The sequence below is a fragment of the Carlito syrichta genome, unplaced genomic scaffold (assembly GCF_000164805.1).
Source record: "Carlito syrichta isolate Samal-C Ts95f unplaced genomic scaffold, Tarsius_syrichta-2.0.1 Scaffold314344, whole genome shotgun sequence".
NCBI classification, from domain to species: Eukaryota; Metazoa; Chordata; class Mammalia; order Primates; family Tarsiidae; genus Carlito; species Carlito syrichta.
The window spans coordinates 417531-435695 of record NW_007258440.1 but is presented as its reverse complement, the minus strand read 5'-3'; the positions used below and the strand labels follow the sequence as shown (position 1 = coordinate 435695).

General features: G+C 46.4%; 1 protein-coding gene across 2 annotated transcripts in view; it reads left to right on the top strand.

The window, feature by feature from the left end:
* CRADD (CASP2 and RIPK1 domain containing adaptor with death domain) overlaps window positions 1-18165 on the top strand; it is a 168241-nt gene that overhangs the window by 16333 nt on the left and 133743 nt on the right. Inside the window, exon 3 of one of the 2 annotated variants that reach the window (XM_021719273.1) lies at window positions 3107-3110. The exons of the other annotated variant lie outside the window; for it this stretch is intronic. Within the exon in view, the coding sequence (XP_021574948.1) occupies window positions 3107-3110 (4 nt within the window). The remainder of the gene's footprint in view (window positions 1-3106; window positions 3111-18165) is intronic. 2 annotated transcript variants of the gene reach the window in all.

Genomic DNA, 18165 nt, shown 5'->3' with positions numbered 1-18165 from the left:
TCGAGGCTGTGGTGGCTGGGAGCAGCCATTGCACTCCAGTCTGGGCGACAGAGTGAGACTCCAACTCAAAAAAAAAAAACAAAGGAAATGAATTCAGTATGTCAAAGAGATAGCTGCACTCACGTGCTCACTGCAGCATGATTAATAATAGCCAAATGTGGAATCAAACCTCAATGTCCTTCAGCATGTGGATGGGTAAAGAAAATGTGGCATCTATACACAATGGAGTACTATTTAGTGTTTAAAAAGAATAAACACTGTCATTTATGACAACATGTATGAACTTAGAGGACATTATGCAAAGTGAGATAAGCCAGGCAAAAATAGACAAATACTATATAGTCTGACTTACATGTTGCATCTAAAAAAATTAAACTATGGTAGCGGAGAGTACCAGGGGCTGGAGGGAGGTGGCTGGGAGAGGTTAGTCACAAGGTGCAACATTTCAGTTAGGAGAAACAAGTTAAGAGGTTGCACAACATGTAGTTAATAACAGCTTACAGTTGGTACCTTTATTTCCACAGGTTTCTCATCTTTGGGTTCAACCAACTACAGTTTGAAAATATTTGAAAAAATATAAATAAAAAATACAACAGTAAAAATAATACAGGTAAAAAATACAGCGCAACAGCTATTTACATAGCATTTACATTGTATTTAGTGTTATATGTAATCTAGAGATGATTTGAAGTATATGGGAGGATATACGTAGGTCACATGTAAATACTTCATCATGTTATATCAAGGATTTAAGCATCTCCAGATTTGGGTATCTGCAGGGAATCCTGCTGTCCTGACTATACTGAGGGACGGCTGTGTTGTATCCTTGAAAATCACCAAGAGTAAATTTTGTGTTCTTTTCACGAAATAAGTAGGTAAGGTAATATATATGTTAATTATCTCGATTCAGCCATTCTGCATGTGACCAGACATGCTGTGATCAGAATGTCTTCCAGAATTCACCATAATCCCCATTGTGGTGGGGTGAAGGGGTGGGGCCTTCTGGACATTGATTACATCATGAGGGCTTTGACTTTGATGAATGGATTAATGCCTTATTAAAGGGCTGGAGGGACCTAGCTAGGCCTTTTCTGCCATTTTGTGTTCTAGTGTGAGGACACTGTGAAGACGCAGCAAGACGGCTCTCTGCAGACCCCAGATGCCTGTGCCTTGATCTTGGACTTCCAGCCTCTGTAATTGTGAGAAATAACTTGCTGTTGTTTCTCAGTTACCCAGTGTGCGGTAATTTGTGATAGCAGGAAAAATAGACTAAGTATACATACTTAAAAAATCATGTTATGCATAATAACTATATGCAATTTTTGTCAATTAAAATGATAATAAAAAAAGATGACCACTGTTTATAACAAATGAATAGTCTCAAAATTTGAGTTTTTACTGTAGTGATAGAAAAACCCTAGTTTCATGGCTGAGACCCCTATAACAAAAGACAGAAAAACGAGAAAAGCATACAAATGTATTTTTTTTTTTTAATTGTAGTCTCACTCTGTCACTCAGACTGTAGTGCAGTGGCATGCTCCCGGCCACCATAGCCTCAACCTGCTGGGCTCCGGCGATCCTTCCGCCTCAACCTTCCAAGTAGCTGGAACTACAGGCGCGCGCTACCACGCCCGGCTAATTTTTTTTTTTTATTTATTGTAGAGATGAGGTCTCGCCAAGTTGCCCAGGCGGGTCTTGAACCCACGGGCTCAGGCAATCCACTCTCCTCGGCCTCCTAAAGCGCGGGATTACAGGCTGAGCCACCAAGCCGGCAACAAATGTATTTAACATAAGTTTTACAGGACACAAAAACCTTTTGTGGTTTTTGTGGAAACAAAGGAAACGAAGACCCACTTGTGTATCTTTATGCAGGCTTTTTTTTTTAAGTGACAAAGCAGGATTTATTGAGAAGACAGAAAAACTCCCTCAGTGGGAGGGGACCCGAGGGGTTGCTCTTTATGCAGGTTGGATGACATGTGGACGGTTGAGGAGAAATGAGATTGGAAAAAGAGTATTATTTAGAGGCCAGACGTGGTAACTCATGCCTGTAATCCCACTACTTTGGGAGGGTGAGGTGGGAAGACTGCTTGAGGCCAGGAGACTGTCTGAGGCAACATAATGAGACATTGTTTCTACAAAAAAATTAAAAAAATTAGCCAGGCTTGGTGGCGGATGTCTGTTGCCCCAGCTACTCAGGAGGCTGAGGTGGAAGGATCGCCTAAGCCCAGGAGGTCGAGGCTGTGTTGAGCTATGATTGTGCCACTGTACTCCAGCCTGAGAAACAGAGACCTTGACTAAAAAAAAAAAAAAAAAAAAAAGCATATGATTTAATGGTAATAAACTGAGGAAGTCCTGCGAGGCTTGTTTATTCCGGGTCTTCTCCATGACCCATGTCTTGCGCTCCCTCAAAGATACTCTCTCCTCTGGGCACAGGGAAGGCACCCTCACATGTGGGGCTCAGGGCCTGCTTCAGGGTAGGATCAGAAAGGCCTTCCTAGGTTTTATGACCAACTTCGGGGGGAGCAGGAGAGCGGGAGGCGGGTGTGACCCACGTCTTAGATTCCAGGGGCCTTATCTTGGGCTGCTGCATCCCCATCATTACCTTAGGGAATTCTGTCTCAGAAGCTCTTTATTTTCTAAACTGTTATTTCTAGAATGTTATTATTGCCTTGACACTAATGCTTACATCTGGAATTTTCTTATGTGATGCCAAATAAAGATGAACATTCAGAAGATTATATGTGTGTGTGTAGCAAAGTGTACATATACTTTTTTTCAGAGAGTAAAACTCCTGGATCAGCTTGAAGTAGTCTTTTCCAATTATTATTAAGGAACGTTGCTGTTTCAGCCAGCAGAGAGTGGGGGTGGGAGCTGTGGACTCAAATGACCTTCTCCAAATGGCTCTCAAGGAACTGTGAGGAGTATTTTTCACTCTGCTGCTTGAAGTATTTTTGTTTGTCTTTCTGTGAGTGTATGGTTTCAAAGTGTTTCACTAGGTTATTATATAACTTGATTTTTTTCTGTCTCCTGTTTGTATACTTTTAACTATTATATCTCTGAATTCTTTCTCTTTATGATTTTCTTTCCCCAAACTGTTAGACTGTAGGTGAGTAAACGTTTACCACTGGCTTTTAAAAATACGTTTATATCCTTCAGATAGATTAGTTTGTAAGTGTGTGGGTGTTCTGGATAGTAGAGACTCTTTTCCCCCTGAGCTTGGAAAGCATTCCTGACGACTTTTTTCCTTAAATCGTAGGGTGTCTTTCAAAGAGACGGTTCATCTCCGGTGATGAACTAGTCACATCCCTGCCCTCACTCCTCATGACCCCAAAGGCCGCTGCTGGCAGTGGGGCTGGCTGTGGACGTCAGTGGAAAGGACACAGCTTGGAAAATGAACCAAGCTGTCTGCCCCATTGCAGCAGGCGTATCCTGAATGTCCACCAGGGCCAGGGGCGCAGCAGGACCAGTGGTGACAAGGCATGGTCCCTGTGGGGCACAGGTGAAATGCTTAGAGCAGGGCTGGGCAGGAGAAGTCCCCAGGGAGTGGGGCTGTTCCTGACAGAGGGGGCTGAAGAGTGGGGGCGGGGATGTGAGAGGCACAGCAATAGCTCTCCATGGTCTGTGGTGACACCGGCTGGGCAGACTTCCAGGAGGGCATGCACACCTCCGTTGTGTGTTGGAGGTGAGTTGGGAGTTCTCTGGAAAGGCTCAAGGGCACAGGTGCTGTAGAGGCCAAGGGGACGGAAGGGCCAGAGCGTGGAGGCAGCAGTGTAAGTTGTGAGTGAAGTGGGGTATGGCGGCCAGGGCTGGAAGCCAGGCAGGGACTGCTCAGTGGGACTTGGAGTACCGTGGGAAGGCCCAGCAGCTGATGAGCATGGCGATGAGTTCTAGAAGGATTGACGTGAACGGACTTGTGTTGAGAAAGGTCATGTTGGTAGCCTATGGAGGGGATGCTGGCAGTAATAGGGTTAGGTGCCCCATCAGGAAGCGGTCAGCATCTTGGGTGAAGGAAGAACTGTGAGACTGAGGCACCCACTTTGGAACAGGGCAAAGGGAGTAGGGTCAGGAGAGGGTTGGGAGGAAGGACCAGAAGGCACACTCTCCACAGGGGCAGGGTCCTGGATGGAAGGGCATTGAGATGACAGGAAAGGGCAAGCCCAGATGTCTTGGGCATTGCAGAGTGGTGTCATCTTCCCACAGCCACAGCACGAAACAAAATGCAGCTCTGTGGCATTGTAATTTCACGGGATGGCCATGATGAGGGAAGAAACTTCTAGAAGGTCTTCTGAGGAGGCGGCAGTGAGCACAGGGTGGAGAAGCACTGGCCTGGAAGGATCCTCACTGGGCTGGTTTGGGTGTACTTTACCCAGAGTGGGATGCGTGGGGGAGGGTGGGCATGGAGGGTTGGGTTTGCAGACTGTAAGATAACAGTGACCCGCGTTTACAGAATGCGGTGTTTGTCCTTTAAGGGCTTTACACACATACACATGGGGGTAGTTGCCATTATTGTTCTATTTTCCAGATGAAGAAGCGAGGCCCAGCCCAGGGCCACATGCCTTTTGTTCTGTGCGGGTGCTCCAGGAGTCTGTGGAGCTTCTGGGCTCAGGGTCCTGCTTCTGCCTTGCATCTGTTGTATGATCTTGGGGGTGGGGGTGGGGTATTTTGTGTGTGTGTGTGTGTGTGTGTGTGTGTGTATGTGTGTGTGTGTGTGTTTTGCTCTAAATTGTAATTCCTTCATGTGTAGAAGAGCTGCCTCTCACTTCTCTCCAGTGTGGAGGCATCTCTGAACATAGGAGGTGCTGCGTGTGCATGTCAGCGGCATCCTCTGCACCCAGTGGGGAATCGCTAAATGCCATTTGCCTCCCTCGCCAGCCCTTGCCTCTCCCCTCCCTGTTCATGAGTCTCCCAGAGCTTCGGAAGGACAGAAGGAAAGGCTCCCACCAGCATCTCTGTTGCCACTGCCTGGATGTGTCTGCCCTGTCCCCTTTCCCCGTCCCAGGAGTGACTCTGGCTGCTTGCATTTCCCTGAGTTTCCATCAGTGTCCTCCCGTTGACACAGTGATGCGCTGCTCAGGCTGCCTCACTGGCCTCCACCCCTTGCCTCAGCGACCGCTGGTAATGGCCATGATGTTTTTCAGATGGCTGCTTGCTGCCTTGGCAGCATTTGACACCGGGCCTCTCTCCTTGCCGTGCATCCCTCTTGGTCGTGCTGTCCTTTCCACCTCTGCACCTACTGTTTCTTAGTTCATCTTACTCTACTTGTCTCTGCTGTGCTTGACCTTCCTAAGTTCTGTGAAATCCTACTTTTTTTTTTTGCTTAAGTAGTCTTGTTCTGTTGCCCATACTGGCGTGCAATGGTGAAATCGGTCCTCCTGCCTCAGTAGCTGGGACTACTGGTGCACCCCACCACACCTAGCTATTTTTTTTTTTTTTTTTTTTGTAGAAACTAGGTCTCGCTATGTTGTCCAGGCTGGTCTCAAACTCCTGACCTCAAGTGATCCTCCTGCCTTGGCCTCCCAAAGTGTTGGGATTACAGGTGTAAGCCACTGCTTCTGGCCTTGTGAAGCCCTTCTTAGGCTCTAGCTGGCACTATTGTCTCTGGGTAAAGCCCATCTGCACCCATGGTTTGATGGCCCTCAGTGGTGACTGCTTCAAATCTCTATTTCTATTCTGGGTAGCTGTCTCTACTTTGGTTCTCTGAACCTCACCTCAGTATGGGCAAAATAAAACTCCATGTCTGTCATCAAATGCTCCCCTCTTCGGTGATATTTCTTTCTCTTTTGATTTCCATATATTCTTCAGGGAGTATATTACTACTCAGATAATCAGAAGAAAGCTTTTTTTTGTAAAGCATTTATCCCAGGTGAAAAAAGGAAAACTTTAGGCACATTAAATGTAACAGAGTTTAAGCAAAGAATGATTTGCCCCGAACCAGAGTAGGTCAGAGAGGCTCCAGCACCGCCTCATGGTGGAGGGATATTTACAGACAGGGAAAGAAAAGTGACTACTGATGGCAGAAGCAGGGACAGACACGGGGTTGCTCACAGCTGGCACTCTCCTAATGTGAACCCAGTTAGAACTGTTGGCCACCTGTGATTGGCTGACATTCAGTGATTGGCACGAGAGTAGAGTTCCAGTCTGTTGACATGTCCAGCTAGGTGACAGCTCACTATGTCTGGAGAAACCTTTAGGCTGAACCTAGAATATGTCAGGAGGCAGCTTTAGGTGACACTGAGTTGAACACAGATACTGTTTTTCTTGAGGCTTCGTGTGACCCTTCATAACTGGCTGAGGAACTGTCTTCTGTGTTTCTGAACGTAGGGGCATGTTTCTATTTTGGTACCTTCATGCTGAATTAGAATTTTTCCCCAGGTAGACTGTGAGTTTGTTGTGGGCAGGAACTTAGTTTTCCATTGTCATGTCCTTGGCAACCAGCACCCGCCAGAATCTCCGGAGGGCTGATGGGGTTGGGGACAGGGTGTCTGTGTTGGCCACTGGTGCTATTCTCATGTGTCTTTTCACCTGCAAGGAATTTGGCTGTTGGGATTTGTTTGCCAGGGCTGCCATAACAAAATCCCCCAGGGTAGGAGGCTTAACCATGAGAAGTGATTTTCTCATGGTCCTGGAGGCTGGAGGGCCAGGACTGGTGGGGTTGGCAGGGTTGGTTTCCACTAGCTGCAGATGGATTGCCTCTGCTGCCCTTGAGTGGCCTTCCCTCTACATGTGCGGCCCTGGTGTCTCTCCATGTGTTGTGGTCTCCTCTTACGAGGACACTGGCCACCCTTCATTACTGATTTCAAGACTGTCTCCAAATACACTTTCTGAGGTCCTGAAGGTTAAGGTTTCAACACAGGAATTCTGGGGAGATGTGTCAGCCATGACACTTTCACTGCTGATTTTCACTCTGTCTTCCAGCTTTTTCCGGGTAGCCAACATATGTGATTATTTATTGCTTGGCCCTCTGTGAAAGTGGCTCTTCGGCATTTCTTAGTGGCAGCTGTTTCGTGCTTGCTGACTGCCAGCCACTGGCCATTCATCTGACCAGACTCAAAATAGTTTGTTCTGGTCTCTGGCCAAGGCAGTTTCTAACTTGTCTGTCCGGTTATTAATCCATTTTATCAGCATTACCAGTAACTGTTTGCAATAATGATGTCTCATATGGGAGGCTGTCCCTTACCTTCCTTATGGCTGAGAGTGTCAGTCTTGCAGGTACAGGTTAGGGTAGAAGAGGGTACAATGGTCAGAACCCTCAAGGCCCAGCTCTGCCCAGGGCCATATTATGGAAAGAGGCAGAAACTCTCAGCCTGGAGGTGGAAGCTTTGAACTGATACTCCCAGAAACACTGCAGAAAACCCCCCAGAGTAACTGAGGCAGAAGAATTGCCGTAGCCCAGCAGTTTGAGGCTGCGGTGGCCGGGAGCATGCCACTGCACTCCAGTCTGGGTGACAGAGTAAGACTCCAACTCAAAAAACAAAAAAACCCCAAAACAAAAAACCCGCCCCTCCAGCACAGGGACTTCTAACACCAGAGCTGCCCTTGCCTATGGGCAGACAGTTGTTCTTAGAGCAGCCTCGGCCTTTACCTTCTGGCCTTCTGCATTCATCCACATTGCTGCGACTTTAGCTTTCTCTGAGATTAATCTCTTACCAAGTGGGCTGATATCCTCTTCTTTCTGTGCTGCCCTGGAGACTCCCCGCCAGGTGCTGCTTTTACCCCTGGAGCCTTTGCCTGCTTTGGCTTGGCTTCTTGCTCCTGGACCGTGTTTTCTAACTTACCCCTCTTCCTCTCTTAGCAATCTTGCGTTCATCTCCTCCTCTTTGCTCTCTCTGTCTCCCAATGGCCTGCTGCCTTTATAAATACACTGAGCAGTTTCTGAGCTGATTGGGTTTTCCGTCACCTCCTTGCCTTTGATGCAGGAAAGGGGTTGGCAAACTTTGGCCCGCGGGTCAGACCTGGTCCACTGCCTGTTTCTGTATGGTCTATAAGCTGAGACCAGGTTTTACCTTCCTACATGGTTGAAAAAGAAAAGAAGTCGATTCCATGGCGTCTGAGAACCACGTGCAACTCCCGTTTCCGCGTCTGTCAATGGTGTTTCCTTGGAACACAGCCGTGCTTGTTGTGAACATGCTGTCTCACTGCTCTCACACCCTCAGAGTGAGACCTCAGTTCAGAAAACCCCAAATATTTACTATTTAGCCCTTTCCAGAGGAAGCCTGCCTGCCCTGGTATAGAGTGGGCAAGGCTAGAAGGAATCTTTGGCTTTTTCCTGTGACTGGAATCAGCTTTGTTGACCTTTCTTTCCTTGCTGCCTCACTGAGTGCTGGGTCAGAGCTAATGCTTGGTTCTACAGTTGTTTTGAGGGTCAAAACCGGGAGGGATTTCTTCAGGGTAAACTTTTCCTGTGAAAGTATGTCACTATCTTTGCCCTTTCTTTTGAATTAAATTTTGCCAGAAGAGATTTGTCATACCAAGGCACTGAACCTTTTCTTTCATTTCTAAAATTGTGCATAAGGGAAAAAGAATTAGGTAAACCAAACAGACAAAACTTCTTTGTGCTTTGCAGAGTCACACGAGGATTCGATTTCAGCTTGTCCTGTGTTCTTACTCATGGTTTAGTCTTGAGATATCTGAGTCCTGGTGTGGTGAGATAATGTTAGCATTTGAGTGCTCACCACAGAGAGTGTTCCAGTCACTTTGTGGGCGTGAAGCATTTGCCTTTTGTTCCGTCTGTTGGGTATCTTAGGTATTTTTTTATAACCCTCACCTCATCTCTGTTGTCACCTCTTTTGAAGGAATTATTTGTCATCATGACTGGAACCTTCTGACAAGTAATGCCCACAGGGGTACGGATGTCTTCCCTCCCTGAGATGCCGTTGTGCTGTCTCTGTCTGTTGTTCAGGAGTGTGGCCTATCAGGGTTCTCAGTCCCCTAAGGAAAGTGCTCATGGCAGAGGCTCTCAGAGGCATGGACAGATGACATCAGAAATAGAAGTTAGTACCTTGTCCTCCAAGGGGGGTTGGTAGTCTGAAAGGCGAGAGCAGGGACAGGCATGTGAGTTTCTGAACAGCTACTGGCAGCCCACAAAGAAATGCCAGTGAGTGGAGTTCGCAGGCACTTGTGGCATGAGGAATGACCTCGAAGAGAGGGGAGGAAGTTGGGAGCACTTCTGGGAGTCTGTTTTTCGGAAGGTAGAGGAGTCACTGACTGCCGGGGGTGAGGCACATCCAGACAGATGTTGGGGCTTCCTCCCAGATGTCTTCTCAGGATGCCTTGCTGGACCCAGCTAGTGGCCAGGAAAGGTTTTCCACCAAACCCTGTTCCTCCCGTCTTTGGGATGTCCGCACTGTTGCTCTCGTGTTCGGAGCTGTGCCCTGCCCCTTGCTTCAGGCTTTCATTACTCCTTCACACGACTTTGTGGCTGTCGCCTGTCCAGAGACCCTGCTGTGCTTGTCTTCCAAAGCCACAGTGCCGTTCCCATCTCCGCGGCCCGTCCTCCTTGCCACATCATCTTAGGCTGTCCTGAGACCCCTGGCTGTGCTCTCAATGCCCACCGTGCTGGCCTCTGGCTTGGGTTGGCTTGTTCTGCCTGTGTCTTTGCCCTAGGTGTGAGCGCTCCAACTCCTCCCGTGGGGCTTTGCCTACGTGACATTCTTCTCCAGGGAGCCTGCCCACACCTCTCTGTGGGCTGAAACCCTCGCTGACTTGCTTCCTAGCACCTGCGCCTCCTGTTTGGCATGCTTCTCTGGAGGTTGTCACTTCTAGGGGCAGGAGCCTAGTACCACTGGACACATGATAAGTGTTCAAATCATCTGTACTGGTGGTTTTTTTCTTTAAAAAGTACTTAAATTATCCTCATTGTCCATAAAATTAATTTTAGACATTTGCACATTCATTCAAGACCTCCTGTAATGTGGCCTCACCTTATCTACCTCAGTTGCGAATTAGATTTTGCAGTATTTAACAGAAAATCGAAGTGCGAGTGATTTTAACAAAACAGAAGGTATTTCTTCTTCCTCCTCCTCTTTTTCCTTATTCTTCCCCCTCCTCCCTCCTTCTCCCCTTCCCTCACTTCTTCCTCTCCTCTCTCCCCCCTCCCGTCGTCTCTCTCTCACACACACCACTCTCTCTTCCTCTACCCCTCCCTGTCCTCTCCCTCCCTCTCCCTTCTTCACCCCCTCCCTCTCTCTCTTTCTCCCTCTCTTACACACACAACTCTCTCTCTTTCTCTCTCCCTTCATGTCTTCTCTCTCCCGCTCCCTCCTCCTCCTCCCCACACACACTGCTCCACAGCCATCAGAGGCTTCTTCTCTCTCTGCTCTGCCATCCTTTACCCATGACTTTCATCCTCAAGCTTGTCTCAGGGTCCTGAGTGGCTGCTGGAGCCCTGGCACCTTGTCCTTTGTGGGACTGTGCCAGCAGAGTAGATGGAGACTCAGAGAGGAGGATGGGAAAGGAAGCTGAAGTGAGGAGAGATTGGCCATGCTTGCCCCAGGGAGACCAAGCTTCTGATGGAATGCAGGTTCTTTTGACTTCTGGGAAGAGTGGAGACCTTAGGGGCCCACAGCTTTTACCTTGCTGAAGATCCTGGCCTCCTGAGCTGTGGTTCAGTCACTGAGTATAGCAGACCCTGTTCTTGGGAAGAAAGTTCCCTAGGTCTGGGCCTGTGTTCCCACAGGAGAGAGGAGCCGTGGCTTTTCCCCTAGGATGACTGATGGCTCTCCTGTGTGCATTTGCCAAGTGCTTTCTTTGACTGTAATTCCTTTCTATTCATTTCTTCCAACCTCTGCTTCTCAAATCTTAGCCGTTCTTCAGGGCCTGGCTCCCACCTTCTCCCAGAAACCTTTCCACGCTTTCCTCCGTTGGGAATTTTCTTCCTTCTTTGAACATCTGTAGATTTTTGTGCTGATCTTTCTTTATGTGTTATCATAGTTGCTTGTAAACGTATCCAGCTCTTCCCTGACTTGCTCTCACCTTGAGTTTAATTGGGATCTGTGTCTTGTTCACATCTGCTGGAGTCTTCACAGGACCTTGGACAAAGTAGGCTCTTGGATGAGTGGGTTCTGTGAGGGAAGGGAAGGGGTAGACTGGCTCAGTGTTTTGAAAAGGGACAGGCAAGAGAGGGGCGACGAATTGAGGGATGAACTTAATATGTGGGTATTGGATTTGGGCTAGCTTGGCTAGGGGAGTGAGCCTTGAGTTCAAGAGCTGGCTAGGGAGATGACACACTGTCACTTACCTGCCACCTTTTAGGGGTTGACTTCATTTGCTGCCCGTAGCTGCTAGATTCCCCCCCCATCTCAACTGACACAGAGACTTTATTCTGCTTCTCACCTTAGCTTGGCTTGTGGGGGTGCTGCTGCCAGGCCTGATGGTGACAGGCTTCCAAAGCTGAGAATCCCACCTCCCGGGTGGTGTCGGATGGGCATTGCATGGTGCAGTGGCTACCCCTGCCGTTTTCCTTATGGGAAGGAAACAACTCAACCCGTTTCATGACTCCTTTTCTAGGTCTCCTTGGCTCCAATCTTCTGCTCTGCCACCTCCAGTCTCTTCTGCCATGCCTTCAGGTGAGGGTGCCGGACAGGTGCTCCCGTGGTTCTGTATTGGGAACATAGCTGTCAGCCTTTTAGCAATATTGGTAGTTCTCTGTAGGCTCTTGAGAGCAGTGGCCTTGGTTAAATTGGACTAAATCACCTTTTGGGTAAATTCCCTTCTGATTCATTTCACAAATGACTTAAGTCATTTATGTTGTTTTGTTCAGTCTACTCAGAAAATGAAAGCAGGCCATTTTAATTGTTTTGGAATGGTGTTTTACACCTAATAGGGACACCAGGCCCTGCCAAATGCAGACTTGGGCTCCTGGCCCACTGACTGCATGCTGACTGCTCCTGAGTGCGGGAGAAGGTGCATCCAGCCAGACTAATGACCTTCCAGAAGGACATAAAGACAGTTTGTCTCTATCCACAAAGAAAACAGGGGCCAACTAGGTGTCACTTCTTTTAAATGTACTTTAAATTTAAAGAGCATTTGAATAAAAATGACAGTATATTCAAAATAACTACAAATCGGTTGATCTGGGCTCAAATTTTGGTGGTCTTCCCTGGTTCTGTGTCCTTGGGTAACTTTTTTTTTAAATAACTTTTTACTTTGAAATTATTCAAGATAAAGAATTGCAAAAATAGTACAGAGAGTTCCCAGGTACCCTTTGCTCTTCTTCCCCCAGTGATAATATCTTACATGACCACAGTACATTGTCAAGACCAGGAAATTGACGTTGGTGCAATGCTTGTAATTCAAGAACAGACCTTATCAGGATAGTTTTACATGCACTTGTGTGTGTGTGTGTGTGGGGGGGGGGGGGTTCTGTGAAATTATCATGTGTAGATTCACATATGCTTTTGATTTCTAGTGCTCATTATCATCAAGCTATTTGGAGCTGTTGTGTGAATAATTAATAGTAGCAAAACTGGAAATGACTTAATCTGGAAATCTCAGTTTAATGCTCTTAACTAAAAGACTTCTGGATTAGAAAGTAGAAAGTCAGGTTCTAATTCCAGCTCTTGGGCTAGCTGGAGAAGCTTCTTTGGTGAAGTAATTTACGTGCTTGGTCCATTGCGTCTACATCTCTGGGACAGTGAGCCACATGAAAGAAATCTGGTATCCCTTTCCCTTCTGAAACCTCCTGTGTCCACATCTTTTCAGTGGTGCTGCTGTTTACTAGTTGTTCTGGCCGAGAACCCGGGACTCTCCTGGCCTCCCTTCTACCCCTGCCTCATTCTCCTCTGTACCCTTGGCAAGCCTCCAGGTCACCATATCTGTAGCTCCTGTCTGTCCCTTGCCAGGGCCACCCAGCAGCCTCCACACATCCTCCCCTATGGCCCCCAGAGCCAGCTTTTAAAAACACACTCTGGCATTCATTCCTTTGCTTACACCCCCCTCCAAAGGCTCTGTGCTGCATGAGAATCGGGCTCCTTGCCTGGCCCAGCACCCCATGATTGGAGGCACCTGTCGGCTTCTCCAGGCATGCCTTCTCCCTGGACTCAGACCTCTGTTGCTCCAGGTGGCAGCCAGTGCCCAGCTGTTTGTGGCCTTTGCTCTCGCTATGCCCTCTGCCTGGTGGACCCCACTCCCAATTTTGCTCTATTAAGTGGCTCCCTTTGGTCACTTAGGGGCCTGATCAGTCCAAGTTAGCCCCTCCCAAGTTGCTGTCTGTCGCCTCCTCCTGCTTCATCTCCAGCACAGCCTTGACCACTGTCTGGGACCATTCTCTGCACTTGGTTGGACTTGCTTATTACTTGACAGTGAGTTGTGCATCCTCAGGCTGGGAGCTCCTTGGGAAGGAAGGCTGCCTTCACTGCTGGCTCCTCCTGCCACCCCAGAGCTCAGGACAGAGCCTGTCCCTTCAAGATCTGTTGAGCAGATGCATTCGTGGACAAGATGATCACGGAGTTTCTTGAAATGGAAAAACTTAAACGAAAGAGTTTCATGTTTAAAATTATTAATTTTTTTCATATTTGGGATTCAGGGAATGGTATAATTACATTTCTGTCTACTACAGATTACCTTTTGTATGGCCATGTTTTTGTAAGAGGTGTTTTTTGGAGGCAGGACCATTTGAGGTGGGAAGGGACAGGCCTCCGACTTTCTTTGTCAGACCAAAGGCAGGAGAAATTTAGAATCACGTGGTTTGACATTTAGCCAGACTTGCTTTCATTTTTAATTCAAGCACTTTCCTCTTCTTTAGAATGAACATGTCTGCAGTGTCTCCTTGAGCTGGAAGACACGGGGCTGCTGAGTTCTCATTAAATTAAAAGAACATGGGGTACGGCCTTAGCTTTGTTTCTTCAGTTCCCTTTGAACTTTCATTTTATTGTCAGAGCCACATAACCAAAATGTCACCGTATTCACCTTTGATGGCATTACCAGCTGTGTGTGCTTTTAAAGCAAATTTGGAACTGTGATGCTGTAGGAATATGGATACTTGTGTTCTGAAACACAAGTTATTCTGACTCAGCAGTTTACTGCTGCTGAAGGAATAGTTTCTAATGTTAAGGAAATGGTCAGTTCATCTCATCAGAGGTTAATATGCTTTTTTCTTCTCTTATTAGATTCCAGAGTCGTCTTCTAAAAAATACATGTACCTGTGTAGCCTCCAGTGATACAAGTGTTGACATTTTGGTTTCTTCTGTTATGGTTTTACTGTTGTTATTGCTAATTATTTTGCAAGCAAATATGAACTTGCAAAGTTGGAAGTTGGTATTTTCTCTTAGGAGCGTTTCACCATTTTCACATCGTTTCACCCTTAGCTTGCCAGGTATTTTCATGAGCCATTGTTTTCTTTTGTTTATTCTTTTAGAATGTTGTACCAGTGGTGAGTGTGAATTCATACTATGCAAAAGTGGGTGATAGAGTATGATTAGACCTCCTCAAGGGAGCAGTTCCTGGAAATATTGATGCTGTCAAGTACCCCCTGCCAGCATTTGTTCCCTTTGTGTTGCCCTCGCTCCCCCCTTGGGTCTGCATGAGGGCCTGTGTGTTTTGGAGAGCTGACTATGACTTGGGGAAGGTGGTGGGAGGGCTGGGGAGGGCTATGGAGTGAGCCGCTTTCCCAGAACCCCTCGCTCACAAGGCCAGAGATTCTGCCACTGCAAGAGATGATGGTCATACTGATGGGGGTGAAATTGCCTGCCTGTTTTGGGAGCTTTTGTTTTCATAACTTTTTTGTACAAACAAAGGGTGTTCCAAATGAAAGGATTATTTTCAGTTGAGTGTTTTCCATTCTGGTAGCATCTGACTGAGAATCATTTCAGAAATTCCTAGTATTGTGTGCAGTCAGTGTTTAGCAGCTAGATCTTTTTATCTTTATGATAGAATTGAACATCTCATTTCTGCTTTAAGTCTACCCATGTTTTTTAAGTAGTATAATAAATTATTTTGTTGCCTGCAGGGTGACTGAGTAAAAATATGTGTATAATTTGGCTAATAGGCTAATTCTGTGACATGTACAGTCCAAATGGGGACTATGGCTTTTACCTTGGATAAATTTCAGGTGACTTTTTTTGACCTGAGTTCTATTAGTATGATTCAGGGAACTCATTCAGAGTCACCTAATCTGTCTGCTTTGTGTTCCATGAATCAACTCTGGGCAGAGCAGACACTGGATATTGGACAAATCTCGGGCTGGGTGTATCTGTCATTTTTATACATGATTGGGAGAAAGGCACAATTGTGAGTTCTGGACCAGCAGTGATGTTGCATGATGATTGTTTCTTTTTTTTTTTTTTCTCCCTAAATCTACTGCTTCATAACAAATGACTCCAAAACTTGGTATTTTATTTTAGTAAAAAATTTAAAAAATTGTTATAAAGATGTGGGGTACAATTCAGGGTTAGGTATATAAACGTTGATTATGCAGGTACAGTGTGCCCCTCCCCTAGCAGTTTCTCTCAACTGCCAATCCCTTTCTTATAAAACAGCCCTTTTATTTTGCTCAGTATTGTGTGGGTGAGGAATTTGGAAAAGGCTCAGCTGGGCAGTGTGTTTCTGATCCACGTGTCAGCCGAGGCATCTCAGACTGGAGGATCCACTTATGAGATGGCTTCACTCAGTTGTCTGGTGCTGAGGTTGGGGTGGCTGAGAGCTGACACTGGCTCTGGGCTGGGGGCTTAGCTGGGGCTGTTGACCTGAGCACTGACACGTGGTCTCTCCATGGGACTTAGGTTTCTTCCAGCATGGGAGTTGAGTTTCCCAAAAAGTTTAGGTCAAAGCTTCAAGGCTCAAGGCTTCTTATGACATAGCTTCCTAAGTCCCAGGACACTATTTTCCTGCATGCTGTTGGGAAGGCAAGTTCTGAAGACCAGGGGATAGAAGGGAGTAGGTTTATCCTCCACCTTTTACTGGGAGAAGAGGCAAAGAATTTGAGGGCATCATTAATGGCAGGTGATGGGATCACGTCAGAATAACATTATTTAATAGCAATTCGTACTTCTTCTAAGGTGGCTTAAAATGCAAGTATTAGTAAGTGTCATGCAAGGGAACACCATTCCAAGTGGCACAGCCTTCATTTGAACAAAAACTCTGATGTAATTAATCCTAGTCATACGATGGATGGCAGCTCTAATGGTGGCGTGATTATAATCTCAGAATATCTAGAAAGATGTCAGTCCTCTGAGTCATTGGGCAAACGAGTTTGTCAAGAGACTTCAAAGGAATCATAGATCTTACAGCTAGAAAGAACTCTAAGAGATTATATCATTGTTACCCTCCAGCAAGATTTATTGGGCATCTGCTAGGTGCTAGGCCCTGGGAATACAGAGGAGATATATGACCGATTCTTGCCCTTGAGACATAGTTAAGGAAATAGAACTGACATATAAGAGATGAATAAAAATCTGTGGAGTGTAGACTGCCTGACAAGTGGAAGTCCAGGTAGTAAGAGCAGAAGTAGGGGGCATGCTCAGGAGAGGCTACTGGGGCTCAGGGACTGGGAAAGCCTGCCAGGAGGCAGACTCTTCTGCACGTTGAAGACATGCAGTCCAGAGTGTGGGCATCACCTGCAAGTCCCTTTGGGGCCTGGATCCTTGCTTCTTCCAGTCTCGTTTGCTCCCTCTCTTGTTTTCGCTCACTGACCTTCTTCTGTGAACTTATAGTCATTTCAGGGTCTTTGAACTTCCCGTTTCTCTGCGTGGAGTACTCTCTCCCCAGGTATTCCCATGGCTTGCTTGCTTTCTGTCCATTATCTAGTCAGCTGTGCCCTCCTCCAGTCTTCTCTGGTCACCCTTCTGATGTAATTAATCCTAGTCATACACTTGCATGACACTTACTAATACTTCCTATCCTTCAACACTGTTTTTCTCCGTGGAGGCAGAGGCATCATCTGCCTGGTTCATAATTGTGTCCTCAGCAACCAGTAGTGCCTGGCATGTAGCTGGTACCCAGTAAAATATGACTGAATGTATGAGTGGGTAAATGAATGCAGAACCTTGAAACAGGGTGCCCATTTGGACTGCTATAACAAAATACCATAAACAGAGTAGCTTAGAGACAACAGAAATTTATTTCCTGCAATTCTAGAGGATCAGAAACCCGAGATCAAAGATCCAGCATAATAGGTATCTGGTAAGGGCCCACTTCCTGCTTCATAGATGGCACGCTCTTGTGTCTTCATATAGTGAAAGGGTCAGGGTGGCTCTCTGGGTCTTCTTTTATGAGGGCACTAGTCTCATTTGTGAGGGCTCTGTCCTCATTACCCAATCAACTCCCAAAGGCTTCACCACCTAATACCATCACATTCATGATTCGGTTTCAACATGTGAAATTTAGGGGACATAAGCATTTAGACCATAACACAGGGTAGGATTTAGCAAAGTGGAGAACAGGTGGTATTGCTGGATGCCTGCAACAGATGAGGGGGGACCCATAAACATCTGGAATTTATTTATAAGAGATTTTGTATTTATTCTTATATATTTAAACTTCAGTTACCTTCAAATTACTGTTTGATGCAATACACCTGTCCAGATGCTTTTTCTACTGTCCAAACAGCTTTTGAACTTTTCCATTTTTATGTCTTCTAGTGCTCTTGCTGTTTTCTGTTTCACCTCTTCCACATCAAAATGTTTCCCTTTGAGGACTTTTTCATCTGGTGTGTAGGGAGGCAGTAGCTTGGGGGCAAGATCTCTGCTTCTCAGTTTTCTCCTGTCTAAGGTGGGACTGACAGTAACAGCAAGTACTTTGTAGCAGTGTTTGAGGATTAAATTAGTTAATACTTAGAAGAGTATCAGGCACATGACATGCTCTCAAATGTTAGCCTTATTTTTATTTCACCCTTTGCCACCTGAAATTGTCCTGCCCTGTCATATACTAGTTTATTGTCTTTCATCATATGCTAGAGAGTCAGCTCTTTGCAAGCAAGGACTGCCTTTATCTATCCTGTCACATCTCCTCTGTTTCCCAGCTTGCTGTCAACCACAGGAACTCCTCAACATGTTCTTATAGAATCAACAAATGAAAGGCAGAAATGGTCGGATGGAACGGGTCAGAAAAATCATTGGTCACATGGAATTTAAGCTTGAGAAAGTTGAATGGACTGTTTAGTTGTTCAAAATGGTTTAGAATTTTTTTTTTTTTTTTGAGTTGGAGTCTCACTCTGTCGCCCAGACTAGAGTG